The 25,571-nt window shown below is 47.4% G+C and overlaps 1 protein-coding gene across 2 annotated transcripts in view; it reads left to right on the forward strand.

Moving 5' to 3' along the window:
- The window catches only part of SPOCK1 (SPARC (osteonectin), cwcv and kazal like domains proteoglycan 1), a 555,545-nt gene that overhangs the window by 398,273 nt on the left and 131,701 nt on the right, over nucleotides 1-25,571 (forward strand). For both annotated transcript variants that reach the window (XM_027096742.1, XM_027096746.1), the window contains one exon: nucleotides 12,980-13,106. In XM_027096742.1, the coding sequence (XP_026952543.1) occupies nucleotides 12,980-13,106 (127 nt within the window). The remainder of the gene's footprint in view (nucleotides 1-12,979; nucleotides 13,107-25,571) is intronic.

Genomic DNA, 25,571 nt, shown 5'->3' on the forward strand with positions numbered 1-25,571 from the left:
ACACGTCCCCATATCCCCTCCCTCTTGAGCCTCCCTCCTATCCCACCCCTCTAGGTCATCGCCAAGCACCGAGCTGATCTCCCTGTGCTATGCTGCTGCTTCCCACCAGCCAACTATTTTACATTCGGTAGTGTGTATACGGTGGATGCTACTCTCACTTCGCCCTCCCACCCCATGTCCTCAAGTCCATCTCCTATGTCTGCCTCTTTATTCCTGTTCTCCAACTAGGTTCATCAGAACCTTTTTTTTTTTTTAGATTCCATATATATGCGTTAGCATATGGTATTTGTTTTTCTCTTTCTGTCTTACTTCACTCTGTGTGACAGACTCTAGGTCCATCCACCTCACTACAAATCACTCAATTTCGTTTCTTTTTATGGCTGAGTAATATTCCATTGTATATATGTGCCACATCTTTTTTATCCATTCATCTGTCGATGGACATTTAAGTTGCTTCCATGTCCTGGCTATTGTAAATAGAGCTGCAATAAACAGTGTGGTACATGACTCTTTTTGAATTATGGTTTTCTCAGGATATATGCCCAGTAGTGGGGTTGCTGGGTCGTATGGTAGTTCTATTTTTAGTTTTTTACTGAACCTCCATACTGTTCTCCATAGTGGCGGTATCAATTTACATTCCCACCAATAGTGCCATCTGGGGAGAAGGTACAGAGTAGGGAGAAGTGTTCTTGGAGCTGGGGAACAGCCTTTACAAAGGCCCTGGTTCAGGGAAGGGAAAGGGCCTTGGTGTCCTAAAGGAAGTGAGAGGAGAGAGGCCTGAGCTGCAGAAAGGCAGTGATGGAGGGGACCTGGCTGCATGAGGCCAGGGAGGGAGGCAGGGCCCAACCCTACAGAGTCTTGAAGGCCACGGACGGGGTCGGCTCTCAGGCCAGGTGTGAAAGGAAGTTTTATGTGGCTTTAAGCCAGAGAGTGACATAAAAGTGTGGCTTAGGATGGACTGAATTTTTTTATTACTTTTGGATTATAGTTTATTGCAAAAGCTTTTAAGAAAGCATCAGAATAAAACAATTGTCCACGAATTGAAGAAGATTTAAAATGACCACTGTTAAAGACCTGGTAAGAGTTTTTTATAATATAGTCGACAAGAAAATGTGGACCGAATTTTCTTGAATTCTTTTTCTTAAAACCAGGTTGTGTGCTATGTGAGAGGAGCTGGAGGACTCTGGGTGTGAGTGTGTGTGTGTGTGCACGCGCACGCACGTTCACACACGTTCATGCACACATGCGCTCACAGGACCATCCTAAAGCTCCCCTCATTGGAGCTGGTAGCCTAGTAGAGGGGACTAGGGACACAGGTGCCTACAGTCTAGGCTAGGAAGTCAAAAGTCCCATGAACTAAAGTTAAAACTCCAAGAAGGCAGCAGCCACTTCCCCCTGTAGTTGGGGCTGGGCCATGGGTAGAAGGCAGGGAAGGGGCAGCATGGACCAGTGGTATTTACTAGTATCCCTAGTAGTTTAAGAGCATGTAAGGACTCTGGCTCAGACGCTGTGTGACTTGCTCAATCCTGCACAGCCTTTATGTGGCAGAGATGGGGGACCAGGGCAAGGCTGCCCAAAGCCCGTCTTCTGTGTAAGGGCCACTTTGCCTTCCAGACACTTTCCTACGTGGAATCTGCATTTTCTTATCAGAGGATGACTTTAAAGTAATGCTGGAACATAGTAGGTGTCCAGTGAAAGGTAGTCTCCTATCTGAGCCTCCAGTTGCTCAAGGAACCATCAGGTGGGGTGATGATCCTTGCCAGCTCACGTGAGCTCACATCTAGTGAGTTCCCTGCCACAGAGCACATCCCATCCCCCACCCCGATCATGCTCATCCCACTTACTTGTAATACCTAGTTCCCTCTGGTGTATAACTCCAGGTCTTGGCACTCTGCAGGTATTCACATTACAGCACTTCTGGTGGGTATTTTGGCCTCATTGGCCCCCTAGTTCCATTTTGGAGAATCTGTCTCATGGAAGCCAATAGAGATACACGTAGAGATCTGTATTCCAGGATGTTCAGTGCCCTTGACTACAGTGTTAAAGAAACAGAAACAAGCTCCTCATGGTCCGTCAGAGAAGAATGCTTACACACACCAGAGTGTGCTTTCTGTAGAATCCCCTTCCTCTAGGTGACCTCTGCGTTAACTCTTGCGGTATTGGCAGCCTCCTCCCCAACCTCCTGAGATGGAACCTCTGTCCTGGGACAGCTCTCACTGTGTTGAGAGATCTCCCTTGTGCTGACTCAGAAGGTTTTCTCTTGGTAACTTCTAGACATTGGTCCAGGTTCTACTCTGGAATAGCATTAGGGCACAGGGTTACTGCTCCCTGTGCCAACACATTCTTGAGTATCTTGTCTGTGCATAGGAGCAGCTGGGTACCTGAATGAGCATAGTCCAAAGTAGCCAATGATAAAGAGCTGCAGGGCACGAACAAGGGACTGGGAACATAGGACAGACATGCTTCAGGGAAGGGGCGGGGCTGTCTGAGACATCTTCTGCGAGGAGTAGCCTTGGAGCTGGCCCTCGGGAAAGGGTGGGAGGAACCTGGCCGGAGAAGGTAAGTGTTGGAGAAAACACAAGACCAAGGGAGCTAGGCGTCATTCTTGGCCGCCCACCCAGAAAATTCCCTACCAGTGAAGGCCACAGAGGCGAGAAGGAACTTGTCAAGGGCTCTAGCTTCTCTCCTCTGACCTTGACTGTGAAGAAAACTTCCAGAGCAGGAGAAAGTTATGATGCAGACGTGGCCATGCCTGTGTTCTGCGGCACTGGTGGTGGTGAATGGTGCCATGTTGATGGTTTGCGGATGATGGTGTTCAGCTGGATCTCCTTGGATCCGTGTCTCTGTCAGCTTCCAGCCTGTCTCTGGGCCTGTCCTGCAAAGGCGGTATCCCCGATGCCATCTACCCACCTCTGCTTCATTTTGCCGACTTGTTCTTCCTAAAGTGGATCATGTGCAGCCCTCCTAGGATGGGGTTGCTTTGCTGCTGGTGACTAGAAAACAAACGTGGCTATTTTTTCTCTCATACGCATGTCCCATTATAATTAACTGCCCCTCAGGAACGCAAGCATGTATTTTCTGAGACGATAGTAGCAGAGCCCATGTTAGAATTCCACTCACCCTCTTGTGCACACCTGAGCTCACACACACTTAGCTGGAAGTCGTGGTAGCAAAACCCTCAGTACTTCTGGCCCCTCCCGAGAAGAGGCAGGATTATGGACACTCAGAGAGGGAGGCAAAGGAAATTCTTGGCCCTGGGCTTTCATTTGATTGTTTTCCAATGAGCGTATCCATTGCTAAGGATTTCCTCTAAGGTCTCAGGGCTAGAAAGGGCCCTTGCTTTCTTGGACCAGCAAACAAAGACAACCAGTAAACAAGAAATCAAATGGGAATGCCAAAGGCCAGTGGGTAATGGTAACAGTTCCTCTCCTGCCCCCTTTTAGGAAGAAAAGGAATTTTACAACAGTACTCCGCTATCCGTTATCCTAAGGGAATAAAGAAAGCCCAGCCGTTCACTTACATTTTCCCTAATAGCTGCTGTTACACTGCTGGCTTGGCACTTTTCACTAACAAAGCAGAATCTTAGCTGGGGCCTGTAAGTGTGTGTGTACGTGTGTGGGTTTTGCCTGCAGGCCCCAGTGGCCGAGCTCTTTAACAAGCTGAACTTTGAGTTAAAACTCCACCCTCGCCGCCTCATAGAGCCCCTTGGTGCCAGTGGCCGTGCTCTGTCGTTGCCTCAGTGGAAGGTGACTGCAGACACAGAGTCTCAGGCCGCTTAGTGGAATTTACATAATCACATCAGCCTGCTAATCTTCATGATCTGATGTAGGTACCCTGAGGGCACTGTGAGTTTAGGTGAGAACTGGGTTGGATTAGGATCCCTGGACGTATCTATTTGGTTTCAAGTATAAGGAAACCTTCATTCAAGTAATGTCCAGAAATGTGAGGAACAGCAGAGATCTGGGTTTGTAATTCGGCAAGTTCCTTTCCTTCTTGTCTTTTGGTCACACAAATTGCTTCTGACGCTCTTAAATGTAGAATGGTGATGGGGGTCCTGAAATTAACAGCACGTAGAAATTTGCCACGTAGAAATTTTCTTGGATAAGTTAGCATTCTCAGGGAACCTTTACCTTTTCAGGATGTAGGAATAAAAACCGTTAAAGTAACACCTACCCCAAATAAATTCAGCCATCCAGAGTAATTAAATATCATTATGCTAATTAATAATTGTTACATGTGATGTGTGTTATAGGAAGTACGTTTAACACAAATCTAGCATTATCTTTGAATTCTTTGCCCAATTTCTGGCACATAGTAGGTATATGATAAATGTTTACTGAAAGAGTAGACTGTCTCTCGGATCCTAACCACCTTTGGAATACTCATACCTTCAGTTCTGATGGCTTTGCTTAAACAGGCCCTCAAAATGCAGTAATGTAGAAACTTAGTTCAGATAGATCTCACCCCTTGTTCTTCACCGAAGCCTTTGCGGACTGGTCAGGAGGCTTTTACATAGATAAACTCCCTTTTTTCGGCCCTCCTTCCTGCACCTGGGAGATCTTTCTTCCCTTTCAATCACCTTGACTTTTTTAAACACTACTGGAGAAAGGGAGTGTTGGCAGACTTGACAACATGCATTTCTTAAAAAATTCTGAAAATGCATTCCTTCTTTAGATTTTGAACAGATTAAACCAGCAATACGTGGTTGTAAGAGAGTCAAATACTAGACATATAGAGTAACAAAGTGGAGGTTCCCTTTCTCACACCCTCAGTCCCTCCTGGCTGAGGGAGTGTTTCCTGTGGTGTGTTCCCTCTTAAACGTTTTCAGCTCTTTCACACATGCACGTACAGTGCTGCTGGAAGCTCTCCTCTGGCTATTGAATCTTGTCATCTATGAAGATTAGATGCTTTTCAGCTGCCTGGGCCATTACACAGCTCAGGTGAAAGGCAGGTCATGGAGGCTCAAGTTGAAATGAACTGCAGTCCAGAGGTTGCCGTTCACATACACCCAGAGAGACGTTCCAGCTTTTGGAATTGCATCCATACCAGGCACATGTCTGTTTGGTGGCCCTGGTTCTGCTCTAAAAACGTAAAAAATACGTACTTTTCCTACGGGTTTGAAGGTGCTTTAGAAAGCTGGCTTGGTGGTGGTTTGGAAGCATGCCTGGGGACTGATGGCTCTCTGCTAATTCTGGCACCTGCTTCTCTCTTCTGATGGATTGGAGCCTCGACCTGGCGTATGTCAAACCCTCAGCCTCCTTACCTGGGCCAAGCCGGATGGAGTGAAGACACCCAAGGGTGCTGGCTTCCCTGTGAGTGACATGCCAGCTCGAATCAGTGCATCAGTAGATGCTCCACCCTGATGACCAGGGCCCACCTTGTGAGTCTGGGTCCTTCCATAAGTCTGCTTTGCTCACGAGGTCTCCTCGACTCGTACTCACTCCCAACACTTCCCATGTTCTTCCCATGTTGCACTATCACTCCCCTCCTTCTTGGAGCTGCCGGGAGGAGTGAATGTGACAATTCACGTAAAGGGCCTGGAACATCGCGAGAGCTCAGAACATGGTCCTTATTGTTGCTGGTCGTAATAACAGTAGTATCAGCAGAATCATAAGTCCTCAGTAAATGTTTAGCTGCTATTATCATTATTATACATTTGCCCTTAAAAATGTCAAGCTTCTGTAAACAGCATGTGTTTATACCACGTGAGTGCCCAGTAGCCCTTAGAACACTCCGAGATGCACAATAGTTACTCCACGGAGGCTGGGTGTTCTTTCCACAGTTCTCTAATAGACATCTGTTTATTAGGAAACTTGGACTCTCTTTGGACAGGATCTTGTGTCTGGGACCTTCTTCATTTGGAAAAGGAAGGAGACTCCTGAGCCCACGGGCACCAGGATGGAGCAAGTCTCATGTGGGAGCCTTTCTCTCTCACAAAACAGCTTTTGTAAATGACACAGGCCATTATGCTCCTCCTGTGTAATTTCATGACTTAGTATAATGGCTCAGATAACCCTAACAATGGAGGAATTATAGCCTCATTTTACAGGACAGATTATTTCCGTGGTTAACTTGTTTTCGTTCCAATTAACATTCATTATTTTGTCTCTGGTTCAAAGTAGCCACCATATCAACTATCTGAGTGTCTTCCATCCTTGTTTCAGAAGCAATTAGTTCTGATTTTGCAAACAAATTCAATCTCGGTTTCCAGTGGGCAGTTTGACGTTAACATGAAAGTAAACTGCGGTAATGCTGGCTGCCAGCAAACAGACACTGTGATTAATGGAGAGGGTTGGTTCCTCGGTGGGTTCTCCAGGCCTCTGAGCTGACAGGTCTGCCGTAGAGATTTGACGAGAGAGCAGAGACAGGACAGAGAAGAAGGGACTGGGACTGGTTATGTAGGCCTCTGTTTTTTCCTTCCATTAAATGGAGTAATGGCAGCATCTACTGCCAGGGTGTTGTTGTGGGCGAGGAGTCAGGGAGATGTGTTCAGGGCATTTAGACTGGAGTGGAGCAGTCACAGGAAAGAACTGGGATGCAGCTGCTACTATTTGTGACCTGGAATTGCTTTTCTCTTTTACCAGCTGTTCATAGGCAGAGTAAAACAGTTCTGTCAAACGTTATGCAAACACGGTAGAATGCACAGTGTATTAAATAAAATGAAGGGGTCTTGTCTTCTTCAATAACTGAAGAAAGGACTTCCCTGGTGGCACAGTGGTTAAGAATCCACCTGCCAAGGCAGGGGACACGGGTTCAAGCCCTAGTCCGGGAAGATCCCACATGCCGCAGAGCAACTAAGCCCGGGCGCCACAGCTACTGAGCCCACAAGCCACAACTACTGAAGCCTGTGTGCCTAGGGCCTGTGCTCCACAACAAGAGAAGCCACCGCAGTGAGAAGCCCGTGCACTGCAACAAAGACCCAAAGCAGCCAAAAATAAATAAATAAAAATTTGAAAAAACTGTCAGCAGTTCTATACAGCTGCAGCTCCTTCCCCCACTGCATCTTTCAAATATTTTTGATACACTTTGTTGAATTTCATCCTGTGGGATTGATGTCAGGAAATTTACACCTGCATTTGTATTGATTGCTGGAAAAAGTTCTCTAGAAGTCTTTGTTCTGACACTTTTACTGTGGGCCCTGATCATGGCCCTACCTCTGCCCATGCTCGTGTGAAATACTGGGTCACAACTCATGTCATCAAAGATTCCCTTGCTCGTCAGCTGGGAAAGTGGCAGGATTTGGGACTTGCCTTGATTGGTGAGGGTCTCTGAGTGAAGAGTGGCAGGGGCCAGTGGGAAGCAAGAGCAGGAAATGCTGACGTGTGGACTTGAGGGTTAAGGTTGACGTTTCCAGGAACTAGGACAGGAAAGAGCAGTCATGATCTGGTCTGGCTTGCCTGTAGCTATTGCCATCTTATAAGAATGTGGTCGTCATCCACCATGCTGCCAGTGGTGAGTTGCTCTTGTAAATAAAATGAATATTAATAAATGCATTTGCATAGTATACCTTATAGAAATCCTCTGAGTGGTGTTCCAAAAAGTAGTTTTAGAACAAGTATCAACATGTGATTCTGTGCAGTGCTGTTAACTTGCTAGAAGATGCTAATAACACATTACTTGAATACGACCCAATCATGTTTGCTGGTAATTTCTAGTGTTTGAATTTTTCACTTTAAGCTACATTTCCTTATGAATACTACTAAACTTAATATTTCCTATTTGTTTTAAAAATAACATGTCAATACAGTATTGAGAAGAAGACAGAAAAACTTATTATTTCAGCAGTTCTCAAGAGTTCTTGAGAATTCTCATTTCTCGTTCCCGAGTTTGAAAATTACTCTTGTTGGGAATTTGGAAGCTCTGTCTCGGAGGTCCTCCCCCAGCTTTGGAGACAATCTCACTTCAAGAGGATGGGGGTCCCTCAGCCCTCAGAAGCACGGGAGAGTCCTCCCTACCCACTTTTCTGCTGTCTTCAGACATATTTGCTACTTGTTTTTTTGCAAGTCTGAATTAGGATTTCTTAGTCGGTCGAATTCTTTAAACAACATGCAATTTTTGTCTTCTGGTTAGTGCTAATAATTTCCAGAAATAAAAGGAGAAAGTTCACTTATTTCACTGAGCACACCCATGTGTTAAGGGTCAACCATGTTTCCAAGCACCAGGAGCACAAATGTGGTTAAGACGCAGTCACTACCCTTGAAGAGTGTACAGAGTCTATTGAGGAAGATAGAAACAAAATGAACTGCTTTGTGCTGTGGTGACAGTCACAGTTGGGTCTGAACGAGGTGTGTGTTGGGACAAATAATGTCATGGTTAATTCTGCTTGGGGTAGGGCTCCCAGGGGGAGGAGAAACTTCATGGAAAGCAGTCGATTTGCAGCTTAGACAAGGGGCAGATATTTGCTCTGTAGGTAGAAGGCGTTTACCAAGTCAATACAGACTTGAGTTTGCATGGCACATGTAAGGGGCTGATATGGCTGGCTGGAGGTAGAATCAGTAGGACCTGAGTGATGGGGAGAAGTGGTGAGGGCAGGGAAGGGAGGTGTCCAGGATGGGCTCCAAGGCTTTTAGCTTGGGTGTATGCCAGGTCCTATCTGAATCATAGTAGCGTCTAAACATTTGGTCCAGTCAAATCAAGGTGCTTGCTTGGAGACTAGTAGGGGAGCCTGAGCAGAAGTGATCACAGGACCATGCTGGGCTGAGAGTGCAGCCTGCATGCCTGTGGAAGGGCCCCTGGAGACTTCCTGTGGAAGGGCCCCTGGAGACTTCCTGGGAGAGGGGATTTTTGAACTGAGCCTTGAAGGAGGCCTTATGAGGCAGAGAGGGTTGGAGGGGAGAAACGTGGGTAGGAATAAAGGTGTTTCAGATCTGGGAAAAACTCACACGTTGGCACAGGGGTACAGAGCCCTTTGGTGGCCTCTGGGAAGTAGCAAAGGGTGGCTGGAGAAAAGATATTTGACATTGGTGGTCAGTGTGTGTGTGTACATTGTGTGCATGGGGGTGTGTGCATGGGTGTGTATATGCGTGCACAGTGTGCGTGCATGGTGTGTGTGTGTGTGTGCATGATGTTTGTGCATATGCACGTGCATAGGTGTGAGTGCGCATGGTGGGGTGTGTACATGGGGTATGTGTGTATGTGCATGCATAGGTATGTGTGTGTATACATGGATGTGTGTGTGGCGGGGAGGTTGGAGAGGGAAGCAGACAGACAGTGACCCAGTGAAGACAGGCTCAGTCAGTTTAACAGCAAAACTAGGCATTCAGACGATGCCCTAGGAGGTGGGGAGAAGATGGAGAATTAAAGCATGGGAGTCGCATCACCAGATTTAGACCTAAGAATCATCACTCTGCTTCAAAAACATACATGCTGGGAATTTTGGTAAACTTAAAAAAAAAGGATCAAGAATAAGCAACTGAGCGAAAGCAATGCCGGTGATCTTCCGATTGTCTTTCTTCTCTCCATCTTGTCGGTTGGGATTTTCTGTGCCGTTCTGTGTGTAGGGTAGGAGGTGTGGCTGCCCCCAGTACCAGCCAGGCTGGGATGGAGTTAGGGCTCTGTGGCCAAAGGGAAGGCTGGCAGGACCTGCCTCCTGGACTAAATTGCTTGTGTCGCCCCAGTTGATGAATGTCTCTGACATCAGGAATAGCAATCCCATCAAGACACCTTCATCGGATTTCACTCTTCATTGACTCAAGAAGTGAGATATCTTAGAGCCAGAAAGCTTAGTCCCTTGCCTCGACTGGGTTGGTTATTTTTTATGGTTTGCCCCGAATTGTGGGGATTGAAATATACACACAATAGCCAGGGAAGTTATGCCTCCTTGGGCTCACATATACTTGTACATTATTTTGTGTAATTTGGCCTCTGGACAGAGACTATAGGTTTGGGTGCCGTCTCCGCTAGGGTCCTAGTGGGGTAAGGAACACCTGGGTTTGCCTGGATATAATAGGTATGTTTGTCTCATTAGAATTGGGAAAACTCAGAATGGCTTGGCCTTTGTACCTCTAGTCCCCAGGGTATCCCAGGAGAAGTCAGACGTGGTTCCTCCTGGGCATAATCCATGACCACCTGGCATCAGGTATGAGAGAGAGCTTTCTCCACTGCAGGTGCAGAGTCAAGGACAGTGTTTCACGGGGATTTTATTTATAAAACTGAGCCCTGATGGTGAAAATATAGATGCCAAAACAGGGGAATTAAAATGGTCCTAGAGCAATGCAGTCATTTTCAGGATAACTTCAACCTGATGGATATATATGGGGGAACTTGGCCATATTTCTTTGTGACACTGGGCAGTTCACTTCTGCTATGTGTGTCCAATTCCTCATTTATAAAATAAAGTTCTTAGACTAGATTCATTTTAAGGTATTTTCTGGCTCAGATAGTCTGTGATTAACTGCTAGTAACCGCTGCAGTGGTCAGCATGTAGGGTACCACCCACTCACCCCATAAGGATATATCCAGCATCCTTGATGCACCAGGCCCACTAGGAAGCACTGGCCAGCTTCACCTCTTTGCCTCCCCTAACGCGCTTGATAGTGACGTTCAGGTCCAGAGACAGGGATAACCCACCACTAGCTGGTGATTAATAGGGAGTTCTCTATCTTTTCCTCAAAGCCAGTGGCTCAGTGCTCACTTCTCCCTTGTCTGCCTTTGGCTGAGCTCCTTCAGGCTTCCTTCCTCTGGGGCATCACTGCACACGGTTATGCCTGCTCCAGCAAAGCTGCCCACTCTTTGGACTTCATTGCCGCTTTCTGGGAACTCAAAACAAGAATTGCTTCGGTTGTGGCAACGCACGCTGGGGACAGACCCAGGAGAAGGGCTGCCAGACGCCAGAACTGCTGCCTGTATTTGCTGATTCATTATCGGCATCAGACAGTCTGCTCTGCGAATGATGATAAATGTGTGGTGTTCTTCTGAAGGAATCACGTCCTCTGAGATTAACCCTGTGCCAACAGCCGGCTTGTCCGCTGCATGGCATCCCCTCCCCTACAATCCCCTTTTCAGTAGTCCAGGACACACCTTGAAAGAAGAAAGTGTGTTTGGTTAATAGGAGACCCCATGTCCATGTGATTTAGAAATGCGAACAGTAGATGTTTTTATTTCAGACAGAGAGACAGGGACAAGGTGGGTAGCTGCTCTGGAAGCGGGGAGATGTTGGAGAGAGGAGCCCCGGTGACAAACATGCAGGTGCCCCAGCCAATGTTCAGGCTACTCATCTAGGTGGGACTGAGATGGGTTGAAGAGGAGTCATCCCTGGACACACTGCAGCTATGTGAATGTTACCACGCACCTAGCCTCCCGTTATCTCCCTCACTGTGGGCAAGGCTCTTTGCCAACTTGGCTTTAGTTGCTAACGTTAGGAAAATGAGTCATCTGGACCAGACCATCTCCAAGTGCCCTCGTAGGACTTCCTCTACCAGTTCATTGGTCAGACAGGCTCAGCCCTACAACCCGTCCAGCCTGTGATCCCTGATGGTTCCAAGTGTTGTGCTGTGGGCACGTGGTCCTCCTCTCGATGTCAGCCTCCAAGGCAGTTCCCCAAACAGACCTTCCTGCTCTTACTGCCTCCCCCACATCGCTGGGGCAGGTTTGAGGTAGGATAAGAACCAAGTTGGCGGGTGCCGTTTCTTTCTCACTTTCCTTCATTTGGAAGAGGGTAGGTTATGTCAGATGCCAAACCCCAATTCCTGAGGAGCTGGAGATCCATTCCACACCTGGCAGAAAAGATGTCCTCCTTGGGGCCCATGAGTTCTGGGGAGTTCAGCACCATTCCAAACCTAGGGCTTTAGAATTAAGTCATATTTCTATGGCAACGGTACTTATACCTCCATCTTTTGGGGCAAATGATAATGATAACAGCAGGTACCAATTTTGTTGCTTCCTATTTTCCAGGCATTATACTGAGTCGTTTACATACATCAGCTCTTTTCAATCCTCATACCATCCCCTTGAAGGAGATACTATTCCCAGCGCCCCCCCAGCCCCATTTTACAGATAAGGAAACTGAGATTTACAGGGTGAGATATCCTGCTGCAATCACACTGTAAGAGGCAGAGCTGACTTTTGAACCTGTGTTTTCTGACTCTAGCGCCCGAATAAGCACCTTGCAGGACTGCCAGAGCAAAGCACTTCAAGGGCACAGTACCCGCCTGATTGATGGGCAGCTCACACTCACTTGTCCTCCTTCCAGAACTCGCCCCTCAGCTGGGAGAGTGGCTCTCAGTGGTTTGCTGGGAAAGCAGCCTCAACTAAGAGAGAAAGGGAGGCCGTAACTGCAGGCCTTTATTTCGGTGGTTTATGATATGGTGACGGGGTTCCTTCTGTCGACATAAGCCATCCTAATAGCACCATTTATCATTATGACAAAGGTTAGGATAGGGGGAGACTGGAGCTGGAATGAAAGAGTAGAATTATGATGATTTTAGCAGTTGAAAGTGACATCACCTCAGAACCGGGCTATCGAATGGCAAATTGAAAGCCGGACTGAAATTGCTTTAAAACGTATCCAGAGATGGTTTTCCACAGCTGTGATAAAGTCATTTGCTTGTGTTTGGAGATGCATTTCTATCTAGACTGTTCTCTGGGTTGTCTCTGCACCCTCCCACTCGGAGGCTGCTGGTCGGCCCCGGAGGCGTCTGAGGCTCTGGGTGCTGTTTGGGGGCGCCTGTGATCTGCCACACCCCAGATGGGGCGCTGGGGAAGCTGACGGAGTCATTCTCTCATTGTCTTTTTAGTGTGTTGTGAATGTCTCTTCATGTCAATAAGTCATGTGTTTACAACATTTTTAATGGCCACATTGCTTTCCTCCATCCATCTGGTGGGTTGAACCTAGGCTTTTGGAACTGTCTCCTGCCCACTGTCAGCAAGTTGGAACAAATCGGGGTGCTGGCCAGGGGCCTTCAGGATGTGCCTGGCTAGGAGGAAAGACCATGGAGACTGGAGCTTCAGTTACCTTATGCCCTCTTTTTTTCATCCTCAGGCAAAAGAAGGGGAATGTAGCCCACAGACACTGGGTTGGACCTTCGAATCTGGTCAAGTGCAAGCCCTGTCCCACGGCACAGTCAGCCATGATCTGCGGCTCCGACGGCCACACCTACACGTCCAAGGTCGGTCTTCTTCGTTCTCTTTTTAGTCATCAAAAAGTACTCTGTGTCTGTTTGTTCTGACAAGGCTTTCTGGGCCAAAACTGGGGCCTGTGAATCTCGGTGGACTTTGGGGCTTGCCCTTGAGAAGCTGCCACATGAACAGACTCTTTGGCCTAAGAGACAAGATAAAAGTATTCTCTCCTATGTAACTGGAGGGATCAAGGGCTTAGGGGAAGTGTGATTCTGAGAGTGGTGTGTGATCCTGAAGTGAATCTAGGCCAGCTTCCTGGAGGAGGTGAGGAAGTAAGCTGTTCCAAAGCTTACTTTGGAGCAAAGATGTGAGGGAGGCCCAGGATGCCTGCCTCACAGACAGCGTGGTGATGGGGAGGTGTATGATGTCGGCACACATTTAAGCTGCATTTATTGTGTATCTAGAATGTACCCAGCACGACCCCAGGTCCTGGGGTTAGAGAGGCTGCTGTTCCTTTCTCTGGGGACTTCAGGACTTACAGTCTAATGCGGGGTGAGGGGGGACAGGGTTGCTAGTATGGTGACAGGTCATTTTAACTCAAACCGGTGAAGAGAAAATGGTTTCATAGAAAAAGGGACTAGGCATAAAGTGGGTCTGTTTATTCTTACTGGAGCAAGGAGGAGAAGTTTCACAGGGGAAGAGCATTTCATCTGGGCTGTAATAAAAGGAATTGCAGGCAGGGAAGCAGGGATCACTAGGGTGGAGGAAGGAGGTGACCATTTGTTCTTGGAACTGCAGACAGTGTCCTCGGGCTAAGGTTGTCCATTTGCGTTTGGGAATGGGTACATTTCGGTGGGATAATGAACAAAAGAAAGCACAGAATCGACAAGGGTTTGCTTATTCTCTTATTCAACAAATATAATTCAGCACCCGCTCCCACACGCTTAGTGCTAGGCGTGGAGAGTTGTGTGTGTGTGTCTGAGACAGGGTGGGGGGCGAGGAGAGGGTCTCTGACTCTCCCATCCCCTCCAGCCAGAGCGGCGCCGCTTTTATCTCTCTTCTTGTTTTCTCTGTAGGGATCATTTGCAGAAGGCAGTCGGGGGCTGATGAGAGTTGTAACTGCTGACTCCCTGGTCACTTGTGGCCACGTTGCCTTGTGGTCCTTGGGCCTGGGCCTTTACGCTGGTCCCACCTCTGTCCCTCCCCCACTGCACGCATAGCTTCTGTTCTCTGCGATCCCCTCACCGTCCTGACCTTTACTCCGTGGAGATTGCATAGGCCTGGGGGTCCCTCACTGCCTGCTGTCCTCAGAAGCTTATTAGGATTATTACAAGTAATAATAATAATCATGTATTATTATTCACCGAAAGAGTGAGTCATGTACTTTTATTCACTGAAAGTAGATTTTTATTCTCTCGGATTTTCACAGTTTTCTAACCAAAGGGAATATATGTAACAAGACGGGAAGCCAGAAGGTTCATCTAGCTTGCACCCAGACCCGTGTAAGCTGCTTTAGGATATCAGTATCATAATTACTGCTTCGTAGTTTCTTTGTTCTTTCAACAGGTATCACTAGAGCCCTTCTTAGGCACCAGGCTCTGTGCCAGGTGCTGGGGAAACTTATGATATAGTGGAAATAAAAAAGCTGGCTCTTCTTCACGGCCAGAGTCAGTAAGCCATACCTCCCCAACGTCAGACCTGCAGTGTGAATTACAGCGTCTCTGCCCAGGGTCACAGCCAGAACGTCCTGGCCCAGTCGCTCAGCCCAGCTGGGCTGAGTGTACCTACCATCCCCACTTCGCGTCTCTCCCTGACCCCGAAGGAACCGCAGGCTTGCTTCTAACACCCTGCACTGTCTGGACTAGTGCATTTATAATAGCTTTGATGACTCAGATCTGTCCCCCACTCCCCGAAGGCAGATCAGGCCATCATTGTCTTTCAGCTAAAGCCCAGCTTCTAGGTATGTGAACAATTGCCTGGAGATTCTGTTAAAATGCAGATTATGACAGAGCAGGTCTGATGTGGCGCCTGAGATTCTGCATTTCTAACAAGTTCCCAGGTGACGTCCATGCTGCTGGTCCATGGACCACACTTTGAGTAGTGAGGACTTTGGTTTTTATAGATACCTCCTAATGGGACTCTTTACCTCCAGTCTGCCTTTCGCCGGCCCCCCAAATCCATTTCCACATGACATAAGAGGTGAGGGTCATTCTGCGTTAAAAGTCTGTTTGTACATCTCCCCCACTTAAAATGTGGGGGGAGGATAGCTCTCCTCTTGCAGTCGCAACTAAGCTGAGACCCTTCACCGTCAACAGCAAAGCCCCCCAGAGTCTGTCTCCGTAATCACCTACTCTAGACAGAACCTTCATTCGTTTGTCCAGCAACTGTCTCTTGGACACTTGTCATTGTTCTAGGCACTGTGCAGAGCATGGAAGGGCAGTGGGGAACCATCCCGACGCCATCCCTGCTCACTTGGAGGTTACACTCTGGTAAGGGAGACAGACAGAAATAACTGACCAAACAAATAAATAGGTAGCTTCAAATTTTGGTAACTGGTACCAAGGAAATACATGTGGTGCTCTGAAAGAGAGACAGAGTGCTTTATAGCTTCAAATGCCAGCTACCCCTGACGCCTGAGCTACAAGGAGCAGTCGTAACCTGTCAGATGTGGCTTGAGATGCTGCCAGTTGCCCAGGGAATGTCTCTGCAATTGTTTGCTGGTCAGGGTCCCCCTGCAGTTTGAGCAGGAAAGTTGGCTTTTTGTGTTAGAGAAGCTTGCCTGCTGAGAAGGCCTTTCTGAGGTGTCCTTTAAACTCTGAGAGGGGGCATTGGTAGAATGTTCTAGATAGAGGAAATAACATAGGCCGAGGCTCTAAGGCAGGATGATGAGTTTGAAGAACTAAGAGGTTGCCCTGCTGGTGGCTGTGGCAGTGAGGGGAGAGGCGCAGGAGACGAGGAGGAGAGGGCAGATGTGAGGACAGTCCAAGAGGAGACATTCAGCCAAAGCTTGGAAAGTAAGCAGGTGGTCAGGCAATGCCAGGCTTGCAGGACACTTGCTGCTGTAAGTGCCTTCTTGCCCATGTCCGCCTTAAGTGGCAGACTTAAGAGTGTGTGTGGTCCTAGAGGTAGAAACAATGCCTGTCTACCTTCACCAGGCATAGGACACACAGTTGGTGCTCAGCATCACGGATAAGAGACAAGAGCCTCTGAGGACTCCAGCTGAGAAGCAATGGTGAGATTCCAGTCTGTGCAGCCCTTCCGGGATTTGAGTGAAGGGGTTGCAGAGAGCTTAGTGATTGAGAGAAATAAGCCATCCCCAGCCTGGGCCAAGTTGCTTAGCTAAACACCCAGCCTGGAGCCCTGGCAGAGAGAGGCTCTTTGCAATCATTCTCTTTGTGAAGATCCAGTTTGCGCTGTTCAGTTATTCCCTCCAGCTCTGGAGTGAACTGTCTGATCCTGGAGTGTGCGATTAGAGACGAGCCATGAAATGTCAGTGAGTGATCAGGGCTGTTTGGGCAAGTGGCACGTTGCACATCAAACTCCAGCAACAACCCGCCCGCTCGCCTGTCTCTCGTTCGCAGAAGGAGCTTCAAATGCCAGCTCGCCCTGACCCCCGAGCTACAAGGAGCAGTCGTAACCTGTCAGATGTGGCTTGAAATGCTGTCAGCTGCCCAGGGAGTGTCTCTGCAAATGTTTGCTGGTCAGGGCTCCCCTGCAGTTTGAGCAGGAAAGTTGGCCTTTTGGGTTAGGGAAGGTTGCCTGCTTACAGGTAGTGGTAACTAGCTTGTTTAAGAGGCAGGATCAGGACTTGGAAGGCTCCTTTGCAATGATTTTTCAAAAGAGGAATGGCTTCCAGGTACTGCTGGGCAGAGCCCCAAAGTCTGCCCCAGCCTGCTATTCCTCTAGTGCCCTTGAATTCCTGTACCTGCCTCAGTCCTGAGTTTCCCAGACCCGGTCAGCTGTCTTTTCTTAGAGCAAAAGAAGAGACCTAATGCCTTCCTATCACAACTGTAGTGCCTTTCTCCCCATCCTCCATGTGGGGTAGACTGAGGCCCAAAGAGTCAAGGGCAGTGGCAGAATTTGACACTCAGAGTCTCTTGCCCGGATATCTGTGATCACCTGCTTCCAGTTAAAACAAAGGGCAGAGGCTGGTGGAGGGGCAGCAGTGCAGTGGAAAATGGTGTGTGTGTTGGTTTTTGACATTAATCTCCTAGCTTTCTATCCACTTTTAGAAACTTGGCGTCCTCTTTTTCCTAAAGAAATGAATCAAATGACTCATGCTGAAGGCATGTGTTGACTGCTCAAGACCTCTGAAGCCAAGACCAATTCTAAACCCTCGTGGTGTGCAACGAGACTTCCTTCCAAGGGGGATATTTCAGACTGGTCGGGTTCAGTATTGGAGTGATCTAGCTATTGCCCCTAAACATATGGCCACTTCTTTATTCAGGTTCAAGGGCACATTTTAGTCTCAGACAAAGCTGTCACAGGACCACCAGTAGATGGGCAGTTAATAGAGTGAATGAGTTAACTGTTAGTGAACAAGTGACTTCCCATTCCCTGGAGTTATGGCCTTTCTTGGGTCATTGGGGTCAAGAAACAAAGGACAGGTGAGACCAGGATGCATGTACAACTGGAAGTGATTTGATGTCATAAATCACATTCACAAAAATCAGTTTTGGCAAAAATATATTGCAGCCCAATCCCATCATCATCAAGGAAATCTGTAATAAATAATCAGCGTCCTCCAGGGGAAGTGTTCACCCTTTCACGGTGGATCTGAAGCCTGTGCGGAGCACTGACAGCAGCAGGGGGAGGAAGGAGCGTGGGTATCAGCTCTGTCCTAGACGCCCGGTGTTTGTCTTCGGCTTCCATCAAACAAAGCTTGCTTTCTGCTTCTGGGCCCTGAGCAATCAGAAGCTCCTAGAATGGGGGTGGGGATGTATGTAGAAGCCTCTGTCTCTGTAGCAGGACTCTTCCAGTGTCCTGGCACCAGGGACACCACTCAGAGCTTTGTGACTCCCCCAGATCAAAGATAAAACCCGCAGGAACGCAAAGCATCTTGAGATGAAGGGATGTAAGATGTTACATGGCAGTAAATGACTCTACATTCAGACTCTACAAAGCATAACTCACAAAAGATAAGGAACAGAAAACTCCCCTCTGGGAACAGGCAAGTGGAGGCCAGCACCGCAGCTGGTTTGAGAATGTGGTAGAGACCCTGCCCCTCGACGTGGCTTCTAGGTAGTAGAAGGATCACCCTTATCATTTAGCTTGCCCTGATGTCACATTCTCCTGGCCAGGAAAACTGAAGGAGTCCAGAAATTCAGCAAGTGTTTATTGAATTCTTTCTCACTCTGTGTCACGCATTGTGCTAAGTCCTGGGGATACGACAGAAGACGAAGCCCCAGTTTTCACGGAACTTACAAGGAAGGTAGACAGATTACAAAGCAGTGTCCTTTCATTAAAATAGGTATTCAGGTAAGGGATGTTCGGGGTGCCGCAGGACCCAGAACAGGGCCTCCTCAGCCAGTTTGGAGCTGTGACTAGTCTTCTTAGAGGAAGCGATGGTTCATTGGGATCTTAAGGCTGGAAGGAGTCGCCTGGAGTACGAATGGAGGTGGAAAGTATAGAGAGTTCATTCATCAGAGGAAAGAGGGGGCCGAAGAGATGAAACAAAGCACAGACCCTCTTGAAGGAACCAGTGAATGTGTCACTGTGGCAGTGTCTCATGGAGATTGGGGACAGGGGGTTAACTAGACACAGAAATGAGGCTAGAAAAGTGTCAGGGGCCACTTTTCCAGGGCCTTGAAGGCCAAATAAGGGGGTTGCACTTTACCCTGAGAACACTGGGGGTCTTATTAAGGACTTTTATTTTTTTCCACTGGCTTACACTGGCTGCAGGATGGGAGTGGTTGGGCAAGCCTGGAAGCCTGGGGCTTGTATTGTAGTTGCGGAGATGGATAGGAAGCAGTCTGAAGTGGCATTCAGGAAGTCATAGCTGGACTTGGTGACTGTCTCAATTTCAAATACAGAGAGTCATTTTAGCTTTGAGCTCAGCAGAGGGACATCTTCACCATCTGGGTCCCAGTGGGACTTGCAGTTGCTCTTGCCAGCAGCTTTGTGGCCTCAGCCTAAACCAGAGGGACCCCGTCGTTTGTGAGCGCCTTTCCTTTCTCTGCTGTTATCCGTGTAGAAAGATGAAGGCTCCTGGGGTCCTGGCTGCCAGTTTCTAATTTTGCCTGTAAGAAGGGAAACGTCACCGTGGCTGACGGAATCTGGCCAGCCCAGGCTTCCGGTGGGCAATCTCAGCTTTCTCTCCCTTTGGAGGGGAGAACGGGTTGGGAGAACTGTGAGCAGATCTGGAGTGGTGCTGGGGACCTGGAAACTCAGAAGGGGACAGGAGTGGAGGTCCCCGCTGCTCCAGGTTCTGGCCCTGGTGGGTGTCTCCTGGCGGGGCCTCTTTTAATAGGACTTCCTTGACATCTCTCCCCCTGCACTCACCTGACCAGAGCTCAGACGTCAGGGCTGGGACTGCTCTTGTCCAGGCAGAAGCTGCGCGGCCTGACCTCTGAGGGGAGGGTCCTTGGAGTGGCCCTGGGAGCCCTGCTCACCTTGCTTGCTGGCATCAGCCGGGCTGCTGGGAACGGACAAACAAGCCGGCAAACCCCCGTCTGCTCTGCCCCTCCTCCCACGACGTTTAGTTCATTAACAGCTGTTAAACAATTAGCAAATGGCTCATTTCTGTCTAGAGGCAGAAGAGAGATGCAGAGTGAAGAAGTGCTGTGAAGGAGGATGGTTCCCCTCTGTTCTGAGTGCGTGCACGCGAGGGAGGGGGAGAGAGAGCTTGCCTTACAGTGTTGGCATTTCTTTCAGCACCTTGTTGCTGCGGATTATATTATTTTCAGAGTCGTCTTAATAGTTTCAAACAATTGTCACCAAGTAAAGGTCATGTTTGAAGTTCTTGGCAAGTGGAGACTCTGTTGGCCGGCATTCCCCACAAACAGGCTGTTCTGAGGGTCAGAGCCAATCCAGGGCATGCATTTTTTAAGTCTTCTCAAGACAGCGTCGAGCTCGGTATGTCTTCTTAGTCTCCCCAGACTTTCATGGCCCTGCATCCATGACAGGCGTGGGTGGTTTTCATGTGTGGCTCCTCGTCTTTGCCTTCTGGCTGAGTTGAGGCTGTCGGTGTTTTCAGGGACATTTTTAGATAGCCCGGCCTCCATAGAACCTGCTGGGTGAGAATTGTCTTCACTTGCAAATGGCTCATTGGCAAGGGTCTCACTTCTGACTAAGCAGAAGAGAAGATGATTGGACACTGAGGTGGAAGGCTTGCATTTGCACATTTTGTGCATCAGGAAACTGGAGCCCGATGGCCATGGTCATGGCCCCAGGAACAAGAGGTGTAGCAGCACTTAGGCAAGGCATTGGATACTGCCATCTGGGCAGCCCTGTGGAGGGCCAAGAAGTAGTAAATACCCCGCCCACATCCTGCATGCTCTCAGGTGGTAGGGGGGCAGAAAAAGGTCGGGTCGTGTGCCCAAAGACCATGTGGACACCAGTGGTCTGAGGTGGGAGTCGGGTCATAGACTTCACTATTTTGATTTTCTGTTGCTTAGAAAAAGCTAACACAAGAGGTGTTATGACGTTGGAGACGTACTCAGTGGCATCTAACCAACTCTAAGCAAGTTTGTTTTATACATTAAACAGTTGGAGGTAAGGGGACAAATTCCCCATGGCGGATGCCCCAACTTTGCTTTGCCCCCTGAGGCCTTGTTCATTTTCATTGTCCTTTCTTCAGTCTGCGGTAGCCAAATATCACTGGATGATGAGAAGCTAGTGTTCATAGTACGAAGACCTTCAACTATTAGTTTAAATAGAGTTCTTGCCCTTGTTTGGTTGTCATCCCCTTTTCTCTTTCACAGGGTTTTTGGAAGGAACAAGTATAAATAATATTTAAGATGTTTACTGTGTATTAGTTCTGGCTGCTCTAGCAAAAATTCAAACGGAACAGAGGCTTGAACGGGATACAGTTTTATTTCTCTCTCACGTAGACATTCTAAAGATAAGCAGCCTGGGGCTGATATGCTGCCTCCAGACTGTCAGTGACCAGCATCCTTTACCTTGTTGCTCTGTCATCCTGACAGTTGGAACTGTTGAGCTTCTGCCTCTTGGTCCAAGATGGCTGCTGTGCCCCAGCCAGTAGGAAGGAGGTGAGGGAAGAGGCACAGTCTGGAAGTCATGTGCCATTTCTGCTCACATCCTACTGGCCACAACTTAGTCACAGGGCTACGCAGAGCTGCAAGGGAGGCTGGGAAATGTGGGTTTATTCTGGGTAGCTCTGTATCCAGCTAAAATTTGAGAGTTGTGTTGTTATTAAGAAGGATAGAGTGAATATTGGAGTAATCTAGCCGTCTCTACCATAGTAATATTTTAAATAATGACAGTGACAATAAGATGAAAAAAATAGTACTCCATTGTTGAACATGTATTAGGTACTGTGATATCGTACTAAGTGCCACAGTATTATTTTACTTCCTCGATTGTTCCATCTAATTCTCACAGTGAACCTTTGAGGTAGGGGCTATGGGTAGTCTCAAAGAGGAGAAAGCAGAAGCTGCAAAACTTTGTCCAAGGTCAACACAGCTCTTAGCAGCAGAGTAGATATTGGAACCCTGGTCTGTCTGGTTCTCGAGTGACAGTCGTTACTTCTACAAGGGAAATGCCATCTGAAAAGTAATATAAAATACCAGCTGTATCATCAGGATGCTTTTGATTTCAAGTGACAGAAACAGAACTCAAACTTGGCTTCATCAGAAAATGAAGATGTACTGGCACAGAAGGCTAGAAAGTATACTGGGGTGGGCAGACCTCAGAGAAAGAAGGGGAAATTCAGTGTGGAAATTCGTTCTCATCTTTGCCCATCTCTGCTTGGCTTCATTCTGCCAAGAGGCTCTCTCCCCTTGGTGGGGAATATGGATTTTGACAGCCCCTGATTCATTTGCTTCTAGCCTACAAACTGCAAAGGGACTTGTCAGTAGCTGTGTTTCCATCCCAGGGAAGGATTCCAATTGGCTGTTTTTGAATCATGTGCCCATCCTTTAATCAAATACTATGGTAACATGACCCTCTTTACCCCCACCCTTCACTATGATCAAGGGTAGTATTTTTTACCAGAAGGAGAGGGAAAGAGTACTGGACTGAATAAAAATTTTAAAGTAGTGTACTGCATAATCGCCTTTTAAAATATCAAATATTATTAAGTATTTGTGTCCTTAAAGTCTTCAGCTAAATGCCGCTAGCTTTGGAGCCTGTAAGAATGTATTAAGGCGTACTGTGTTTCTAGGAGTGGTAGGCAAAAAGGAGCATATAATACAGGTCCATACCAGACGTGTTAGTGATCTAGTTAAAGAGAAAAGGAAGTTCATGCAAAATAAAGTAGATTCAGCACCACTTTAATTCAGAAATCTTTTCAACCATTTGGCCTAATGTTGTAATACTTCCTTCTAATCATGAGACACATCTGTCCTCAGTTCTGTTAAGCATTTCTTTCTTTTTTGGAACATGCCAAGATAACACAGGCTTTTTGGCTCCCGAGGATAAACTTTCAGGTAAAATGGTTATTGTGACATTTTCAGAAAGCACAGATGTTCAAACACCGTCCACGGTGAAATGCATCCTCAGAATTTACATGGTCTGTGTCAACACGCAGATTAGTTATGAAGTTACAGCCGAAGGAAGCAATTCAACTAAGTATTTTACCACTTATTTCTATGTTGTATACACAAACATGTGTTTAACCAAGATTTGAAGAATAGGTTTTCATGTCTTCTTCTCAAATGCCCTGAGTAGAATGCCATGTAATTAGTTAGCGCTTTTGTTGAAAGCACGTTAGGAAGAATAACCTTCTTGTTGTCAGTTCTGTTGAATGCATAATTAAACCATTTGATAAAGCAATTACCTGAACATGATTATGCTCATCCTCACCTAATCAGGAGATGAAACGAAGGATTAGGAAAAAATTGCAAAGCACATGAGATCTCTGCCAACCAATCCTTTAGAAGAGAGAGGGGTCCCTGGCCAGAATGAATAGGCACAGTGCTATAAATCTAATTAAATCATTACAAAAACTTTTAATGAAGTTCAGGTTCATGTTGCTTTTGTTTTTCTTAAACAAATAAACAAACAAAACATTCCCTGTTGGCTTACTGCTCAAATGAGTACAGTCAGACTTATTTATGACATTTTTTCCAAGAGAACATTTCAGTACTAGATATGGGTAATGCTCATAGAAGCTGATCTCACTTTCTATGCCTTGGGCTAGGACCTGTATGTTATGTCAGAGAATGAGGGAATATTTAGCTGGGTTAGAATTTACCATGAATTGATACCATAACTGCCTATTGAGAGATATGACTTAAATGATGCTCTCCCTTTTACCGTAGCAAGTTGGTGGTTTTTTCCCATTCTAAAACAAATGAAACTTTTTTTTTTTTTTTTTTTTTTTTGCGGTACGCGGGCCTCTCACTGTTGTGGCCTATCCCATTGCGGAGCACAGGCTCCAGACGTGCAGGCTCAACGGCCATGGCTCGTGGGCCCGGCAGCTCCGTGGCATGTGGGATCTTCCCGGACCGGGGAAAGAACCCGTGTCCTCTGTATCGGCAGGCGGACTCTCAACCACTGTGCCACCAGGGAAGCCCCAAATGAAACATTTTTGCATCTTTATATACAGCGCATGAGATGGAAATGCTTCGTCCTTTGGCCAAGGGTGGCACCTTCCTGCGATGCTGGGTTCTGTCCAGTGAGGTGCTCAGAACAGCAGACCTTCCGCAGCAGGGAAGACCCTGTGTCCAAAAGAACAGTTTTCCCCAAGTTCTTATCGAAAGGCACTGGGGATTGCTTTGGGATGCAAACCTCCCCAAAGGCAGGCTATGCAGTGGCGGCCAGGCAAGAGATCAGATGAAACCAGAACCCAGGGACCCTGCAGATTGATCAGATGAAGCTCCTTTTAAGGGCTTATTTACTTTCTCCTCTCCTAGTAGAGAGACCAAGAGATGCTATTGGGTATAAGTGGGGTGGGACTCCCCAAAGGTGGCTCTGAGCAAGACCTGCTACATCTCTCATGTCTTCCACTGTTGCCTGCTGGGAGCTCTCCAGGGCAGCCACCTGGCCCGTCGTAGTAGCACCCCACCACATGGCCCAATTCCCTGGCACCAAACCAAGCAAAATAGAGGTGGAGTAGAGAGGATTCGTCAGTCGTTTCTTTTGAACTTTAATGCACGTAACGGGATAGAATGGGTTGAGCCTCCCTTACCCACACCCACCTCTGCCAGAAATGGCGTAAACGCCTTCCTGGGATTTCAGGTCCCAGGCTCTGCCTAAGCACCATCTCCTCAGTGAAGCATCCTTGAGCTCTTGGTGCTAGGATAAGCCATGTCTTTCCTCTGAGCTACAGCAGCACCATGTGCATAGTTCTGCTGGAGCATTCATTGTACCACACTAGAACTGTCTGTAGATAAGTGTGTATATCCATCCGTATGGTGAGCTAGAGATCCTAAAAACTATCCTTTAAAATAGATGAGCTTGTCAGATGTAAGAGAAATCCTTGGTTGGGGGGTAGGGAGAAGGAAAACCAGAGTGGATACTGACCACTTCCCTGTGGGTGGGGAGGTAAAGGGCAGCTGATCTAACCAAGAGGTTTGGGGGTAACTGCTGCCTGCAGACTGGAGATAGTGCCTTAAATGCTTGCAAGGTGGGAAATTGCAGCTGAGATCCCACACATAAATCCAGAACTTTCAGCATGCTTGCCCTGAGTGGAAGGGTGGGCTTGGTTTTTAAAACAATAGCATTCACCTCGAGTTAAAGGGTGGGCTCGATTGTTTTTAAAAAATTAAATATGCCTGTTGGTAAAGTGAGACAATAACACTTCTCGACTTCGGCCTGGGCTCTGGTTAGAGAGGGAAAAGATGACCTGCGAAACTTTTAAACAAAGAACCTGCATTTATTCAGATAAGGCAACAGTGGTACACAAAACCTTTGATGACTGATACAGGACACAGATGTAAACCACTCAGAACAGGTAACTGCGCTTAAGGTGTCCTGTTGCTTACTGTGTGAATAGCAGCCCAAGTGTGTGGTTCCAGTTTACCCTCTTTGTGTTGGAAACCTGAATTGTAAATTGACTTAAAGTGGCCCTGGCTATGGGATGCTCAAGGGCTCCTGGAAGAAGCATGTGTAAGTCCTCTCTGGAGGGCAGGACCATCAACTCAGGCTTTACAGGATTCCCTCAAAGTGCCAAACATAACTCATAATTCTTTAAAGCATAGAAGGAAATAAGCCACCATGAGCAAGAGGCAGCACAGATAAAAAATAGCAGAGTTAGACCCCCTAAAACGTTGAGAGATGGATTTTTCAGGTACAGAATATAAAATCAGTTGTTCAAAATGTTTAAATGAAAAAGGTGATTCAAAACTTCAGCAATGAATGATATGGTAGAAAAACATACCAGATCATTCTGA

Source organism: Aethalodelphis obliquidens, unplaced genomic scaffold, assembly GCF_003676395.1.
Source record: "Aethalodelphis obliquidens isolate GAN/ISIS:26980383/991018 unplaced genomic scaffold, ASM367639v1 scaffold4, whole genome shotgun sequence".
Classification (NCBI taxonomy): domain Eukaryota; kingdom Metazoa; phylum Chordata; class Mammalia; order Artiodactyla; family Delphinidae; genus Aethalodelphis; species Aethalodelphis obliquidens.